Source organism: Pagrus major, chromosome 14 (genome assembly GCF_040436345.1).
Source record: "Pagrus major chromosome 14, Pma_NU_1.0".
Classification (NCBI taxonomy): domain Eukaryota; kingdom Metazoa; phylum Chordata; class Actinopteri; order Spariformes; family Sparidae; genus Pagrus; species Pagrus major.
Window position 1 is genome coordinate 4608014 of NC_133228.1, and position 16968 is coordinate 4624981.

General features: G+C 42.4%; 1 protein-coding gene across 1 annotated transcript in view; it reads left to right on the forward strand.

Moving 5' to 3' along the window:
• LOC141008430 (pleckstrin homology domain-containing family A member 5-like) overlaps positions 1-16525 on the forward strand; it is a 236955-nt gene extending 220430 nt beyond the window's left edge. Inside the window, exons 21-29 of the mRNA XM_073480795.1 lie at positions 34-77; positions 3495-3630; positions 5989-6110; positions 7571-7762; positions 7951-8088; positions 8554-8673; positions 10988-11133; positions 11348-11517; positions 13363-16525. Coding sequence (XP_073336896.1) covers positions 34-77; positions 3495-3630; positions 5989-6110; positions 7571-7762; positions 7951-8088; positions 8554-8673; positions 10988-11133; positions 11348-11517; positions 13363-13397 — 1103 coding nt within the window. The 3' untranslated portion in view covers positions 13398-16525. The remainder of the gene's footprint in view (positions 1-33; positions 78-3494; positions 3631-5988; positions 6111-7570; positions 7763-7950; positions 8089-8553; positions 8674-10987; positions 11134-11347; positions 11518-13362) is intronic.
• Positions 16526-16968: the final 443 nt, after the last annotated feature.

Below are 16968 nucleotides of genomic sequence, written 5' to 3' on the forward strand. Positions count from 1 at the left end.
TTCCTCTCTCTCCATATTCCCCATGTTCGGCAGGTTTTCCTGGTTCCAAACCGCTCTCCAGTCTACAGAAGAACGAGGTGAGGCAGCCCACACAGCACACACTAACATCCACATCGCAGCACACACTCTCAGCTGTTCATTTCACGAGATTAAGCTTCTGACGCTAATGAAAGATCCCTTTTAAAGACTGAGTGTCCTATTTAGATGGTCTATAGCACATGGTCTAAAGCGCAGCACCCTTGTGCGTTTAGGGAGTGTCCAAGTCCATTTTGCCAGTTAAACAGCAGATGATCTGGGCACAAAGTGTGGTGCAGGGCACAAAGAGGTGGTATTCAGACTCTGAATTAGTCATGGGTGTGTTTTGGGCGGAACATAAATCAAACCAATCCGAGTGTCGTCTCCCTTTAAGAGCCAGGTGCACCAGGACCTGATACATATTTAACAGTGGTACTCGTCTTCACTGAGGGACAGGGATGTGATCCTCGGTGCTGGACCCTCTGCCCCGCCGTTTCACAATCATCTGTCCCATCAACATCTCTGTTTGACTGCATATGAAAAGATACACTGATATTAAACTGAGGAGGAGGAAGAGGAGGAGGAGGAGGAAGAGCGCTGCTGTCCCTCTGTGTGTGTGTGGATCTCAGTCCGTGGATCAGACGGGACGGGTCATAAAAAGTATCATCCTGATCAGTAACGGTGGGATGAGAGGGTGAAATACGTCCTTAATGAGGAAAATATTAATATTACCTGCAGTGATCCTCCAGCAGCAGGAACAATATGTGTATCTGTACATTAACACGAGGAACAGCTGATAAACCTCATTGATTATTTAAAAACTTTCCAGTTTTCCTCCCCCCTATTGATACCTGTTGTAATACTGTTGGCTCCGCTGTCACAAAGCCAGCCTTAGCACCCTGGCTACAGCTAGCAGCCTGACTACTGTGCAAAGTAAAAAACAACGTAGGGTCCCAGTTTGATCTAGAAAAACCCTGATCTCAGTGCTGTGAAAAGGCAAAGTAAAACAGCCTGTTGTATTAATAAGTAGGCAGGTTTTGTCACTTACTGATCTCGTAGAAAGAATACCTGGTAAGTGGTGAGAGGAAACACATATCAACAGGGGAACAAACAATGACACAACACCAGAGCGCTCTCCATCCAGTGAATGTCCGTCTGTTCACTCTTGTTCTACCTCAGTTTCTGTCACTCTCCCTCTTCACCTTCTTTGCCTCCTCTTTTTCTTTTGCAGTGTAGAGTTTCCAGTTGTTCCACTGTTACCTGGGGATAGAGACCGGGGAAAACAATGCCTCTTCCTGTTGTGGTTGTGTAATGTGTGCTTCCTTTGTGCTGCAATACAACCTTTATGTCTGCAGGAAAATCCAGCCTGGTGGCAGACTGAATAGAACAAGAGGACAGAATAGAGAACCAGTCTTTATGTGGATGGTGTCATTTTTCTACAGTGTGCAGTCAGTATTTGCTTCAGAGTGAGAAGTTGAAGCAGAAAGGTTGTCTGTACTAGTTGTGCATTTCTTACATCCTGCAGACCATCTGATGAATCACACTAAAAGTGTTCAGATTGACCTCCTTCATGCAGGCAGCCGCTGGTGTCACATTGATTCAGTACACTATGAAAGTCAACTTACTGAATCTTGAGTTGCTCGAGGTAGCTAATCTATCACGGTGACCTTTTGGCCCAATGACGCTCCAGGCAGCTGGTAATGTAGTTGTGATTAGAAAACTCCTTGTTGGTGCGTTCATGATTCCTCCAACCTTCAGGACTTGAGAATAAAGTTGTCTGTTTAACTTTTTATTCTAATAAAAAAACAAATTCATACTTTCCTTATCATGATGCCTATTATTGCTCTTTTTTTATCTTCCAGGTTAGATTTTTGAGCCTGAAGCTCTATATTTTGCTCTACAGAAGCCAACTCAAGGTGTTTTTAAGCTGAAAGAAGAGCAAAGTCTTTTTAGGCCTTTGATTTTGTTTGTGTAAATGAAAACTTGTTGGAAATGACACTTTTTAGTGGAGCTGTTAAAATCTCATAGACATCTGAATTGTGACCCTGACTCTACGACTTCTTCTTCGTGTGAGACGTCAGAAATAGGGGTCATCCAGTATGGCTTTTTTACAGGGCTGATACTAAAACGATTATTAGAAATGGAGACTGAAAATTGATATTTGGGACTGATATTCATTTGTAGTAAAAATGAAACTCTTTGTGCCAAAATTCCAAACAAGCAGTGATGAAATAAACACACAGAAATCTTCATGTTGGTGTTCTGACAATAAAAACCCTCATTTGAACTCCTTCAAGCTGTCCTGCTGAGAACATTCAGAGCTGAATGAATGTGATGGATGACAGGGACCTGTGGCTCTTACCTGCTTTATGGTCCCTCTGTCTCTCTCTCCCCATTCCACTACTGCTACGCTCACTTTAAATCTTTTTTTTGTTGCTCTGACAGTGAAACAAGCTTCTTTGAATAACTTTCAACTTTCTACATTTCCTGCTCCAAACATTCAAAGTTGACTGAATGTGATGGATGACATGTTAACCTAAAAGTAAAGTAAAGTACTTGTGTGAATGTACATAGTTACGTTCCATTACTTTCCACAAGTGGCAGCAGCATCTGACAGCTGTTCTCAGTGATAAAGCCACAGTGCACTGGCTGCTCACACACAGCTGGTGCTGGTGTGCTGGGTGCTGGGTGCTGGGTGCAGCTCATGAGCAGAGGTACAGTCCAGTCGTGTCACATGATTTCTTTGGAATGAGACCAGCTCTGTTAACTGTCAACAGGCAGTGACGCTGCTGCCACTCAGTCCTCTCAAGGAGGGTGACAACGTGCCCCCCCGCCCGCCCCTTCCCCAGTACTATGACTCAACAGAGCGGCCCCCTCACGTGCCCCCCCACCACTCGCACCCCGGCGGCCGCCTGCCCCCCCACACGCACCGCCCCGAGGACCGCAAGGCCGGCTCCAGGAACGGAGCCCACAGCGTAAGAACCGTCATCCCCTCCCTGTCTGCCCCCTCCATCTGTGAGCGCCATCCATCAGCACACTGAGCCACCGCACCTCAACGTGTCATTTCACTGATCCTGTGTGCTTACACATCATGTTCACTCATCAGCTCCATCCTAAACACTGAAGAGACTCATTCCTCAAGTCCCACTCTGAAACATGTCATTCATTTCAGTGTTTTAATCCACGCTGCCTCCAGCCGTCACTGTGTTGAGAGTGTGTTTACCCTTCTCCTGTGCGTGTGTGTGCGTGCGTGCGTGCGTGTGTGTGTCTGTGTATGTGTGTGCTGGATGTGTGTGTGTGTGTGTGTGCTGGATGTATGTGTGTGCGTGTGTGTGCTTGTGTGTGTGTGTGCTTGTGTGTGTGCGTGTGTGTGTGTGTGTGTGTGTGTGTGTGTGTGTGTGTTGATGAATATGTGTGCCTGAGTGCTGCTACACAGTGTGTATTCTGACCCAGATCCATCTCGCCCCTCTCCCTCACAGCAAGCTCCAGACTACCGGCTGTATAAGAGCGAGCCTGAGCTGACCACGGTGAAGGAGGAAGTGGACGAGGCCAACGGTGAGGACAAGGACAAGACGGAGAGCTCTCCTGAGAGTAAAGACACTTCAGCCTTGAAAGGTACTCCTACTCATTTATCCAACTTCCTCCTCCATCTGGATCTTAACCTCCTTTGAGCTCTATTCATCTCTTTATTCATATCTGCTGTAGTGTTCAGAGTACTAAACACAGTCCAAACATTCATGACATGTCTCTTTAATTCTCTGTTGAAGAGCAGACAGAATTGTCTAAGCTTACTATTGGAAACACATGTGACATTTAGCATATCTGAGTTGACATCACACTGACACATTCACAGTGTGCATACAGTAGGGCTGCACTATTAGTCAAAGTACTATCAAAATTGCAATATGGCCTCATTTAGTATGGAGCTGTATTTATTGTAGCCACTTAGGCCTTCAGCTCGTCTGTATTGTTGGGTCTGGTGTCTCTCATCTTCCTCTTGACAATATCACATAGACTCTCTGTGGGGTTCAGGTCAGGTGAGTTGTCTGGCCAACCAAGCACAGTAACACCATGGTCAGCAAACCAGTTACTAATAGTTTTGGCACTGTGGGGAGGTGCCAAGTCCTGCTGGAAAAGGAAATCAGCATCTCCACACTGTATGGAGAGGCTGATTTCCTTTTCCAGCAGGACTAGTAACAATACCACATAGAATCTATGTGGTATTGTCAAGAGGAAGATGAGAGACACCAGACCAACAATACAGACAAGCTGAAGGCTGCTATCAAAGCAACCTGGGCTTCCATCACACCTCAGCAGTGCCACAGCTGATCACCTCCATGCCACACGCACCGATGCAGTAATTCATGCAAGAGGAGCCTCGACCAAGTGTTGAGTGCATAAATGAACATACTTTTCAGAAGGTAGACATTTATGTATTATAAATCCTTTTGTTGATTAGTCTTATGTAATATTCTAATATGTATATATATATATATGTATATATATATGTATGTATATATATATATATATATATATATATATATATATATATGTAATATTCTAATATGTATATATATATATATGTATATATATATGTATGTATATATATATATATACATATATACATATATATATATATATATATATGTATATATGTATATATATGTATATATATATATGTATATATGTGTATATATATATATATATATATATATATATATATATATACATATGATTTTCATGAGCTGTAAGCCGTAATCATCATCCAAATTAAAACAAAAAAGGCTTGAAATATTTCACTTTATGTGTAATGAATCTAGAATATATTAAAGTTTCACTTTTTGAATTATATTCTGGAAAAAAAAAATGCACTTTTCCATGATATTCTGATTTTTTTTAGATGCACCTGCACATCATGGCAGTCTTGAGTTACAGCTCTCATGTTTCTGTGATGAATGAGTGGAACACAAACTACTTCGTCACAAAAACATTCATGACGTTTGGTTCAGTAATCAATTTATTATAGGTCTTACAATTAATGTGGCCAAATCTGCTGGATCATAAATATACATACAGTAATTCTAATATTTGGTTCAATGTCTCTCAGCCATTTTCACCTCAGTCAGGTGCTTTTGATCTCCATCCACAAGCTTCTGGTCGTCCTCTGGATGAATCTTTAACCTCTCCTCTTGACAGAATTGGTGAAGTTCAACTGAATTTTCTTCTAGCAGTTTTCATTCATTCATTCATTCATTGCAGACTTGCTTTTTGGTGGTTTTTGGTTGACTCTTGACCATCCTGACCAGTTTTCTCTGCAGGTGATAGTAGCAGCAGGTGATAGTTTGTGTTTTCTTCCTGATCGTGGTAACCCTTTTCACACAGCACTGCACTTAATACTTACAAACAGTTGTTTGTACAGTTGATCTTGGGACCTGTAACTGGGCTCTTTCAGATCAATGCTGAGCTCCTTAGACTTTCCCATTGTAGTGTTTGTGGCTGAGTCTAATGTCTGTATCAAACAAGCTCTATTAAAATGGGTCCAGAAAAGTCTCCAGCTGGTATCAATCAGAATCACTCAGAAGAAGTTAAAATGCTACAAAGAACATTTGATCACACGACTTTCTATAAACACCTAAATTGATTGTTCTAGTTACTGTATGTATATTTATGATCCAGCAGATTTGGTCACATGTTCAGAAGAACTATAATAAATTCATTACTGAACCAAACTTCATGAATGTATTTGTGACAAAGTAGTTTGTGTTCCACTCAATAATGAACTGCTGATGGACAGTTGTTATAATGTTGTCACTGGATGTCTCCTGCTCTTCTGAACATTCTTGTAACATGTTGTGTATCTTTAGTGAAATGGAGCATGGTTACATTTTCAGTCGCAACATGAGCGATTAGCCTGACTGCAGTGTTTGTTTGCTGATGTGTAAGTGACAGCGTTCCCTGGCATCTCTTTGACAGTGCCCCCCTACCCGGTGGGCATCATCTCTCCCAGGACCAAATCTCCCATGACCTCTCCCGAGTCCTGCACCATCGCCTCCTATGTCACCCTGAGGAAGACCAAGAAGCCTGAACCCAGATCAGTAGGTTTTGCCCTGGGCATCAAGAAATTGCACTGATTCCCATTCAGCAAATGTGGCAGAGCCAGCCTGAAGGATAGCTGTTTCCTTTGAGTCTGAGCTCTTTACAATGACGTGTCATTTTATCTAACACTCTTATTCAGAGCACACAGTGGACTCGCTTTAGGTACCGTTTTCACACATATTACATGTTTACAAGTGTTGCCTGACAGAAGAGGTTCCCTTCAGGTTCACTGCCTCTCTTCACTTCTCTCTTGGTCAAATCTCTGTCATGTGTGGGTTGATTTAGCAGGAAAACAGTGCAAGATACAGAGAGGGGTCTGTGTATTCTTTAGTCTGTAACACAGGCTGATAATAGCAGCACGTAAATCAATAATAGTTCTGTACAGACACAAAAGCGTGAAGCCTTTATTTTTATTTTGTCCTCTTCACTGGTTAATGCAAAGTCAACACTCCCCAATGTTGTCTTGAAAATGTCCACAGCACTAATTCCATCAGTACATGTCATCACGTCATCACGTCATCACGTCATCACGTCATCATGCCATCACGCCATCACGTCATGAGTCGTGTTGTTCTCTGTTGACAAAAAGAACCTGTCTCACCCTGTAAAAAATAATTCTACCTGTTCTACATTTTTTGTTTTGTTGTAAATTTTGTGTCATTCCCACAAAGACAGATCATATTAAAGGGGCAGTCTGTAAGAAATGGCCAGATAGTCTGATAGCCCCTGTAGTTTCAGCTGGGAGATGAGTTGATTTTGCTACGTTTCGCAAGCTCTTAGCTTTTCATATCATAAATGAACAAAATCAAGTCCCTACATTTCCTTACCGAACAGAAAAGTACAACCATTAGCCAGCTACAGCTAAGGAGCAAGCAAGGAGCAGCAGTTAATCTAGTGACATGCTGCCCCCAATATCTCTGTCTTTGAACCCTGGTCATATTTTACAAAACACACCTTTAAAAGCCTTCCAGTGCCTTAAAGGTCACAGTCCCTCTCTTTTCAGGTAGGATTTTGCAGAAACATTCTTTTGCTGAATTGTACCACCATACATTTTTTACCAGTTCATGCTGACCACACCTGCAACTCTCAGAGCTTCAGTACTTTAGAAAATGCTTAGAAATAAAAAGCTTAAAAATATAAGTTCACTTAAACTACAGAAGAAGCAGTGATAGATTTACACAAACACAAAAAATGATGTAACTATCCCTCGTGGCTGTTATGCCTACGATCACCCACACTACACCTACACTGCACCACTATAGTACAGGCATGAGATGTACACTCTGACCATCCACCCTCACCCACAGATTTAGGAACAAGACCAATGTCAGAGGCCTTTGTCATGCCAAGGAAAGGTCAGGCAGTCAGGAATCACTTTCTAGACAGCTTCATATCAAAGACTAGTAATGCAAACATATAGACTCTAATGTTTCTATCTAATGAGTCATGTCATGTACAGGACCGTCCCAGGAGTGCAGTGGATCAGACAGGATTTGGGGAGCGGGAGGTGGGCAGAACGAGGATGAGTGTGGAGGAGCAGCTGGAGAGGATGAGGAGAAACCAGGAGGCCTCGTCGCTCCGAGAGAAGAAGAGAGAAACCCCGTCACGCTCGCCCTCCTTCAGCAAAGACAACCCTTTTGTTACCCTACAGGTACACACACACACACACACACACACACACACACCTTAACTAGAGTGACACTTTTTCATCAGGACTTGAAAATTGTGAAACATTTTAAATCTGTGAGTTAATTCAAGCGTGTGTGTGTGTGTGTGTGTGTGTGTGTGTGTGTGTGTGTGTGTGTGTGTGTGTGTGTGTGTGTGTGTGTGTGTGTGCAGACTCGGGTCCAGGCAGAGGGGGCCTGTGCAGACCCTGTGGAGCTGGAGGCGGCTCTGCAGCAGCTGAAGGTGGCTCACATGGAGCAGAGCAGGCTGGCTGCTGAGGCTGCTGGGACCCACACAGAACCTGCCCCAAAGGTTCATGGGATATGTTTATTTACATTGTTTGTCTGCTAACCATAGCCACGCTCTGTACTGGCAACAAGTGCCAACTGTAAAACATTATACATCACAGTATACTGTACATCTTCATCCAAAACAAATGCAAATTTTAAGCAAAATATTACAAGTAAAGTGAAATCAATGTGTTTTTATTAATCATTGGCAAACGCTGTGTTCTAATGCAATTATATTACCAGATTCTGTACAGCCATATAGTATGTACAAGTGCAAGTAATGAACTTTTTATTCACAGATTTAAGTCCTGTTCTTTGCAGTGTTTCAATCAGTGATAAGACACTGATTAAAAAAGGGTTATAGTCTATATATGTATATGTACTGCAGTGCATGATACACCATCACAGATAGGGTGTAAAGCCGTACACACATTTCTGATGATGACTGGGCCAGCGGCTCCTGACATGATTCTATTTCCATCTCCAGGAGGTGCAGCGAGCAGAGGAGGTGAAAAATGACGAGTGTGAGGAAGTGCAGCAGGGGAGGGAGGTGACCCTGCAGAGCGTGATGGAGCCGCAGTCTGAGTCCAACAGCAGCGACACCGAGGTACTGTCCGCACAGCCAGGGTGGACATATAGGCATATTCTAGGGACATATTTTACTTTCCTTTGGACATTTCTCAAACAGGAGGAAATATTGCATTTGCTGGGGACTACTTTCAGATGTCGATTCACGCACATTTGGTGCTCTAGTGAGTTTTTAGCAGCAATAGGTGTGTGTGGGATTGAGGGCCAAACTAAAGCCTCTTTGAGACACACACATCTTTACATTTAACATGGCAGTCCCTTTTTAATAAGTGTCACAACAGCAATCTCTCTAGGATGGACCTCAACATTTTTTTATCACTTTTGAGTTACTGTTTAAGGGGATGGTGGACTCTGAGTTACTGTTTAAGGGGCTGGTGGATCAGTGCAAACAAACAACAACAACAACATAGAACAACAATACCATATGCTACATGTAACTGCTAGTGTAGTGAAAAAAATACTTGTAAAGTGACTGTATGATTATTATTATTATTATTATTATTATTATTATTATTATTATTATTATTATTATTATTTACATGAGGTGCAATAGTGCATCAGACTAATACAAAACAGCGACGCAGGACAGCATACAACAAGGTAACAGGGTGGTCAGATCAGTCCCTGAGCGTTGCGGAGTCGTATGGCCTGGGGGAAGAAGCTGTTTTGTAGTCTGGTAGTGACAGACCGTATGCTACGGTACTTTCTGCCAGATGGAAGGGGGGAGAAAATTCTATGTGAGGGGTGGGTGGGGTCTTCCACAATGCTGGTTGCCTTACGGATGCAGCGTGTGGTGTAAATGTCTGAGATGGAGGGGAGAGTGACTCCCATGATCTTTTCAGCCGTCCTCACCACTCGCTGCAGGTTCTTGTGGTCCAGTTGGGTGCAGTTTCCGAACCAGGCGGTGATGCAGCTACACAGGAGGCTCTCTATAGTCCCTGTGCAGAAAGTGGTGAGAATGGGGGGTGGGAGGTGGGCTCTCCTCAGCCTTCTCAGGAAGTGGAGACGCTGCTGGGCTTTCTTCACGGTGGAGCCGGTGTTTAGTGACCAGGTTATGTTCTCCGCTAGGTGGACACAGAGGAATTTGGCGTTCTTCACGATCTCCACCGGGGAGCCGTGGACGTCCAGTGGCTCGTGGTCCCTCTGTGTTCTCCGGAAGTCAACAACCAACTCTTTGGTTTTGTCTATATTCAGGGACAGGTTGTTGACTTTGCACCAGGTTATCAGTTATCAGTAAAGGTGGTGAAAAGTCAAAAGTCTCTCCTCTGCCTTCTCTCTGCGCCTCGCTACAGAAAGAATAGCCACCAGTGATCAGTGCTGTGATGTAAATGTAAGTGTGATTAGTATGTTAATGATCAATAGGGGCAGTTCTGGGTTAATGCTGCTGCTGTGTGGGTGAAGTGGAATCAGGCAATATGTTGTCTGTATAACTGCAGTTGTTTTGGCAGTAAAGTGTGAACATTAAACCAAAGTAGTGTATTATCAATAATTATTAATTTCTAATGACCACACCTGCCCTACCATCAATTCCCAACACACATATGGGATAGATGCACACGGTGTCTGGTAGCCTGTAGTAAGCTGGTACAGTGTAGTCTGCTGGAGGCTGCAGGGGCAGCAGGTGGAGAAGACTCACTATACATGGCTCGCTCTGTTAAATTCACCGTCTGTAATCCCAGCCATGTCTGCCACACAGCAGATAATCAGCCATTGTGGCCGTAACATCTCCGAGTGTAATCTGGGACAATAACAGAGGATTTGTGGGGATGTGGAAGAAGCCAGGTTGGCTTTAAGGGTTTTATCTCCTGGATTCAGCCAGGGTTGCTAGCTGGGTCTGGGCTGTTCTCCAGCGGGATGCCACCCGGAGCTCCATGGAGCTGAGCACTGTACACACACCAGTCCTCATTCCACGGCTGAGACAGGCAAACACACTTCTTCTCTCAGTCGTTTATTGTTTAATTCACTTCTTTATTCAGGATTTTTCTCTTTTGTCATCCATTTGCTCAAAAACTGACTCAAACTGATATTTCCTCATGTATTTCTTTTCTGTTCTTCCTTTATTTATTTAATCCCTAACTGTCCTCGCTCATACATCAGATACTTACATATTTCATTGTTTGCAAATATCTTGCTGACATAAGCTGCACATCCTGTCCTGCCTGCATGTGACGACACTGACAGCACAGGTGGAGGCACAATAATTGTTCTATTGTTTAAAACATATGGAGTGACAGTGCTGTGAAAAAAGAGCACTGAACTAATTCCTAGTACCAGCCCTGCTCTTTAACTTCAACTAATGTTGTTCTGAAGGTGTATGTTTGTGTGTGTTTCAGCTGTGTGAAAGCCAGAGGGTGGTGATCGTTGACCTGGGTACAGCGCCTCAGCGTGTGGAGATAGTAAACCTTCAGCCTTTTGAGGATGATGAAAGCAGAGAGCAAGATCTGACCAGCTCGCCAACCAACACCACCACTGAAAACAGGTGTGTGTGCGTGTGTGTGTCTGTGTGTGTGTGCGCGCAGTCTGCTATTGGAGCTCATTAGTGAAAGTGCAGATTAAGAGCTGTGGAAGAAGGGAAAGGGATCTCCAGGACACATATAAAATAAAAATAGATGACCCTAGTTGTCTCTCTTGTCCAATCAATAGTAGTCTCTTTTGCTTGTGAGTCGGAGTGTGACCCCTTCTGCTTACCGTAGCTTCCAGACTCCTGAGCCTGAGACGCCGAGCCCCGAGCCGAGGGAGGAGGAATCAGACGTTACGCAGCAAACCACCAGAGAGGAGAAGCTGGAGAAGAGTCTGGATTCCTCCAAGCAGCTGACAGCAGACGACAAGAAACACAGCAACAACAACAACAACATGTTGGCTTGTAAGAGAGACTCCATCCATCACTGCTCACATGTGACCTCCATGGCCAGAACACCTGTGTCTGTCCAAACTGAGACCACATTTCATGTTAACCCAGATACCTTCTGTTGCAGCTGCACACCAGGATTGAAATTTGCCATTTTGGAAACCTCACTTTTTCATTCAAAGATGCTCTAACAATACAGAATGTTGTTGGGCCTCAGCTAAGATTCATAATAATGTGTATATAATGTAATGTGTAATACTGTGTAATAATCTGGTTACACATGTTGGGTTTTTTAAAGTAAAAGTTCACCAAAAAATAGAAGCCCAGTCATCATCTCCTCCCTCCCCGCTGCTTGCCTGCAGGGGGCGCTCTCGTCTCCTCTTTCTTCACCCACAGCTGCTGCTGCTCCTGACGCTGCAGTTTAACATCACAGATGTGTGTCAGGTTGACATTAGTCTTCTCTGACTGTCAGAACCATTAGGAATTTGATCCAACCCATTTCACTCCTGGCTGGGCTATGTGAGTGAAGGCCCCGATACTGAAAGATCTTTCCACATTGAAGTGACACGCAGTTTTCTCAACACTTCATGTGTAGACATTTTTAGATTGGATATCTTTAAAGAATCCAAATCAATTTCATTTTAAAAGAATGTATTCTCGGAGACATTTGAGAGCAATTTATTTTATTTTTATAATAACAAAAACTTGGTCAAGAGAGAATAAAGATGGACTATAAAACTAAGAAGAGTGTTGACCAACTATACAACAGACAGGGAGATAACATGAGAGTGTGGATGACAAGCCTCAATAACATCTAATGATTTAATCATTAAATAATGACACTGCTGAGGTCACATGAGCAAGCTTTTCATTCACACACGATAACACAATGTAACAATGACCATAGGAGGAATTCCACAGACTACCTGATCTGAGATCAGTCCTACATCAGGCTGTAGGCCGACAGCTGTGTGCTGTCTCCCTGCTGCCTCACTTTATGTCTGCAGATTGAAATGACTTCTCAACATGTCAAACTGTCATGTCAAAGTCTACGTACAGACACGTCCACTGGGTCTCATGTGGCACAGAGCGAACAGACAGCACACTCTAGTGGGTAAATAATGAAACTGCAACCTTTAAAGAATGAATCAAGGAAGACAATCAGTGATTTTTAGACTTAACTGGAGACCATCACACCCGCCACCATGATCACAGTGTGTGTTTACCACGTTATTACATCTTCCAACTCAGCCTTCATTTTGATCTCAGCTACACACACCTGTGAAGTTTTGAGCGTTTTGCTATCATGCTAACAACATCTGTCCACAGACAGACAGACACTGAGAGGGGCCATTCTGTAGTACATTGAGTGCTTTGCCTTTTGATACTTTAGGTACACTCTGCTCATAATGCTATGATACTTGTAACTTATGTAAGATTTTGAAATCAGCTTAAGTGCAAAGTAAAAGTTAAAAAAAAAAAGATTCAAGAAACTTCCTTGTCTGTAACATAGTGACAGAAAAATGACCTTCGGTTAGGGCTCGAACATGAAAAAATATTCACACCCATGAGACTCACATAAAATCACACAACAGTTGCAAGTATGTGTGCAAAGCTACATTAAAAGAGTAGTGTCTGTTTTGCACTGTATAAAATGCTCATTGCAGTGGGAATAAAAGAGTTCTTGAAAGTTCCCCTTTTGGCCAGAGGTACTCTGAAAGGGCTGCCTGAAGGGAGCAGCTGAAACGAGTGATGAAGGGGATGTAAGGGGCCCATCACCAATGTAACTTGTACGCATCACTGTGTGATCTCTGACTCACTCTGATTTCCATCCTTCATCTCTCCTTCTCCTCCCTGCAGCGCAGACGTTCACCTTGGTGAGCAGCGACGCGTGAGCGACGCCTGCCTCGACATCCACACTGGCGTCCCATAAAGCCCAAATGTAGCCAGCCTGCAATGAGCATGCTCCACGGCTTCCTGCGTTTACAACAGAACTACTTTGACACTACTGTTACATGCCCACAACGAGACTGAGAGGACGGCAGCAGACACAGACGGGACATGAGGAAGGCAGATGTACTGTATCTTTAGCTCCTGTTAGATCTGTCCATACTGATATGTCCCTGAGCCAAACACCAATTCTATGGAGTCATATTTGTCCCAAATAATGTCTGCATACAGATCACATTGTGAAATGGTTTAGTCATAAGAAAGTTACAAATAAGTTCTGTTTGGCCTGAAATAAACCTGCACAAGCACAGAGATGTAAAATATGTCTGCCTCTATATAAGATGAATCACGTTCACGTTAGAAGAGCAACAAACCCTTCTCCTGGCTTCAGCCACACAAGGTCCATACTGCAATTAAAGAGGAAGATGACATACTCAACTGTCAGCTGACTCCTAAAACTATATCATGGTCATAAAAAATAGCTCATAGTTTAATAAGGAGTGTTGTTGTTTGAGCAGCGTCTGTTTGGTGTTTAAAGGTGCAATGTTTAAGAACTGTCCACCTGTCCAATCCATACTCAAAACAAATATGGGGCAGCATATCACTCGATAGGACGGGCTACATAAGTAATGCCTTACAGTAAGATATTACTATACGCAGTGCCCGACTGATGAAATGCGTTTCAAACAGGATTTTTGTAATATTATTAGTTACTGTGTCCAGTAACACGTTACTGCCTGAAATGAAGTGTTTGTTGATGTTGTTTTTAAATGTGTCCGCACCACGCCGCCAGAAAAATGTCCCCCGAAGAAGACTCATGTAAGCGGAATGCAGAAATGGCTACAGGGTCAGACTCTTTTAAAACAGAGAGGTGAAGTCGCTCCTCTTCTGGTGTGCACCATTAACCTTGGCAGTCAGAAGTCAGAGCTGGGAATGACGTCGTACCTGAGTTGACCGCGTTCCAGTACAACAAGTTGGAATGCCGTTTCTAGCCAGCTTGGCCATTGTAAGCCATTGTTAGCAATACCAATTGATAACAACACATTACACAGTATTTTATACAAGACAATGTCCACAAATAGACATTGGACAGTGCTGCATGTAAGACTGATTTAATGAGACACAAAGACAGAAGTGCTAATAAACAGTATACTCGCCAGCTTTCACAGCTGTTGATAAGCAGAGCGGCCATTTTGGATTCTGCGGTCAGGGCTGGTGAGGTGTATCTGACTTTCCGAGTTGGGAATCCAACTTCAGGGGTAATCCAGTTGAAATGAGCGACTAGGGACTCGTAAATTCTGACTTCCTAGTTCAACTGGAACGCATCATTTTTTATAAGGGAAAAAAATGTACTGGAGTCAATAAAGAGAGACAACTACATTTTTGATTTTGATGTTTGAATTGTGCCATGACTGACACATGTGATTTCTGTCCATTTAAAAAAAGATAATTTTGCAAGTCAAGAAAGCCATTAAAATAGCATCTAGTATTGTGTTAAACTGCTCAGTGGACTACATCGTCTCACTCAATAAACATCACCAAACCCACACGGCTGTAAGCTTTAAGTTGTGACAGGTCTGGTGCTTTTGACAGCTGCAGTTAGGAGAGAGGAGAGCTGGTTGGTTCTGTGAGCTGCTGATGTACTGGACGACTGTACAAGGTGTCAGTTAAACTAGACGACTGTTGGCTGTGTTGTTTTTCCAATTATATATTTTCACAGCCTTATACTTTCTCAAGTTGGAAAATGATCTTTTGAATTCACAAACATCATATGTGTGATTCATGACACAATTCAAACAGGGTCAAAACATATTTTATATGGCCTGAATAAATAGGTGAAACAGAGATTAGTGTGCTACCTGTTTAGCTTTGGGCATAAAGCAGTCAGAGAGAACTGATCGTGGCAGCCTATTTGATGAGTTGCCTGTGAAGTTACCAGCTACCCCAATATGAACTGTGGGTTGCATGTTGTCAAAAACTGTATTCATGCATCCAGTCAGGGTGAATACTGTGTAACACAAAGAGTGAACCACTGATCCTGTAGTTCAGACTTTTAGAGCTATAAATATAAAGAGTTCAACCATTTCACAATCGTGACCGTATGTAGAACTTGTCTTGGGGGTAAAATAGTGAAAATAGTCTCCATAGAAATGTGTTGCCAAATACATACACACACATCACTATACAGAACTTTTGATACCTTACTAAGTATTAAAGTCATCTTAACATAATGATTATTAGAGTATTGTACTGATCTGGAGGAGGGATATGAGCTGTTACTGAGTTGCTGGAGGTGAGTGTACAGCTGTATATAAGAGCATTGGAGTCTCACCACAGACGGGCTGAGCACCAAAACTCCACACACATGCAGTGCTTTACTTTAACCCCAAAGTGACCGCGATGCTCCTGGATTTTAACCTGCTTTGATTTTGATTCTTTGCGTTGTTTTGACACCGGAGGCTCCCTTATTGCTCTATTTTCACATCTTTTGCACCTGCAACACAACAGATTGTCCTTTAGTGGATATATATACATATATATATATATATATATAAATAAATATATAAAAAGTATATATATGAACATAAAGCAGATTTTTACTTCAACAAGGTGCCACTTCATGCTGCTGTTTTTTCCTCTTTTTTTGGACAGAACAAAGTATTTTGCAGAAGTTGTGATTATTTATGGAGAGCAGCAGTCTGAATCTCCTGATGTCTGTTGATGACACACATAGTATGTGAATGTTTTGGATTTCCAGTCTGCTTTTTCGGTTGCGTCTCTTTCTGTTTCCCTGTCTTTGGTTTACATTACTTAAAGGATATACAGTAAAGAGGCTGAGGACATGACACAGATTAGACATTTTGCATTTGAAGAATCGGAGAATAGCACATGTACGAAGCAATAAGTAGGACTTTGGAGCTCCAGGATATAAAAGAAATTTAAATGAGATGTATAAACTGTAAAAAAAAGTTAAAAGATAGCATAATTTATGTACACACAGCAAAGAAGAGTGAATATTATAACTATAAGAGGTTATTATTAATATTATTAGGGTCAATATGCAAAAAGTTCATACCCCATCTGTTTTATATCATGTGAAATAAATGTTGATGTTCTTAAAACATGCTTGTTGCTGGGTTTTTCTGTCATCGGCATGTCAAATGAACTTTTGCCTTTTAGATATGTATCTATATATTCTCTGATCTTTCCTTTTGTCCATTTGTCATTATCAACCTTTTTGATTTGTGACTCCTTAAAATGAATACAACTTGAGACCCCACATAACACGTCACTGAGGGACCAGATTTGAGGTGTTTTTTGATATCTGAAGAGGTAAACGTATCCAGTATTTTACCAGAGAAGAAAACATAAAAGGCAGAACATGTACAGTAATCGTATGCTGCGATCCATTGCAAGTCGAAAATCAACATTTCCGAGTAAATATTCCTGACTTCCAATCTCAATGTGTGACAGTGCACCTGCTCAGCTAAACATGGATAACCACAGCAAATAGAT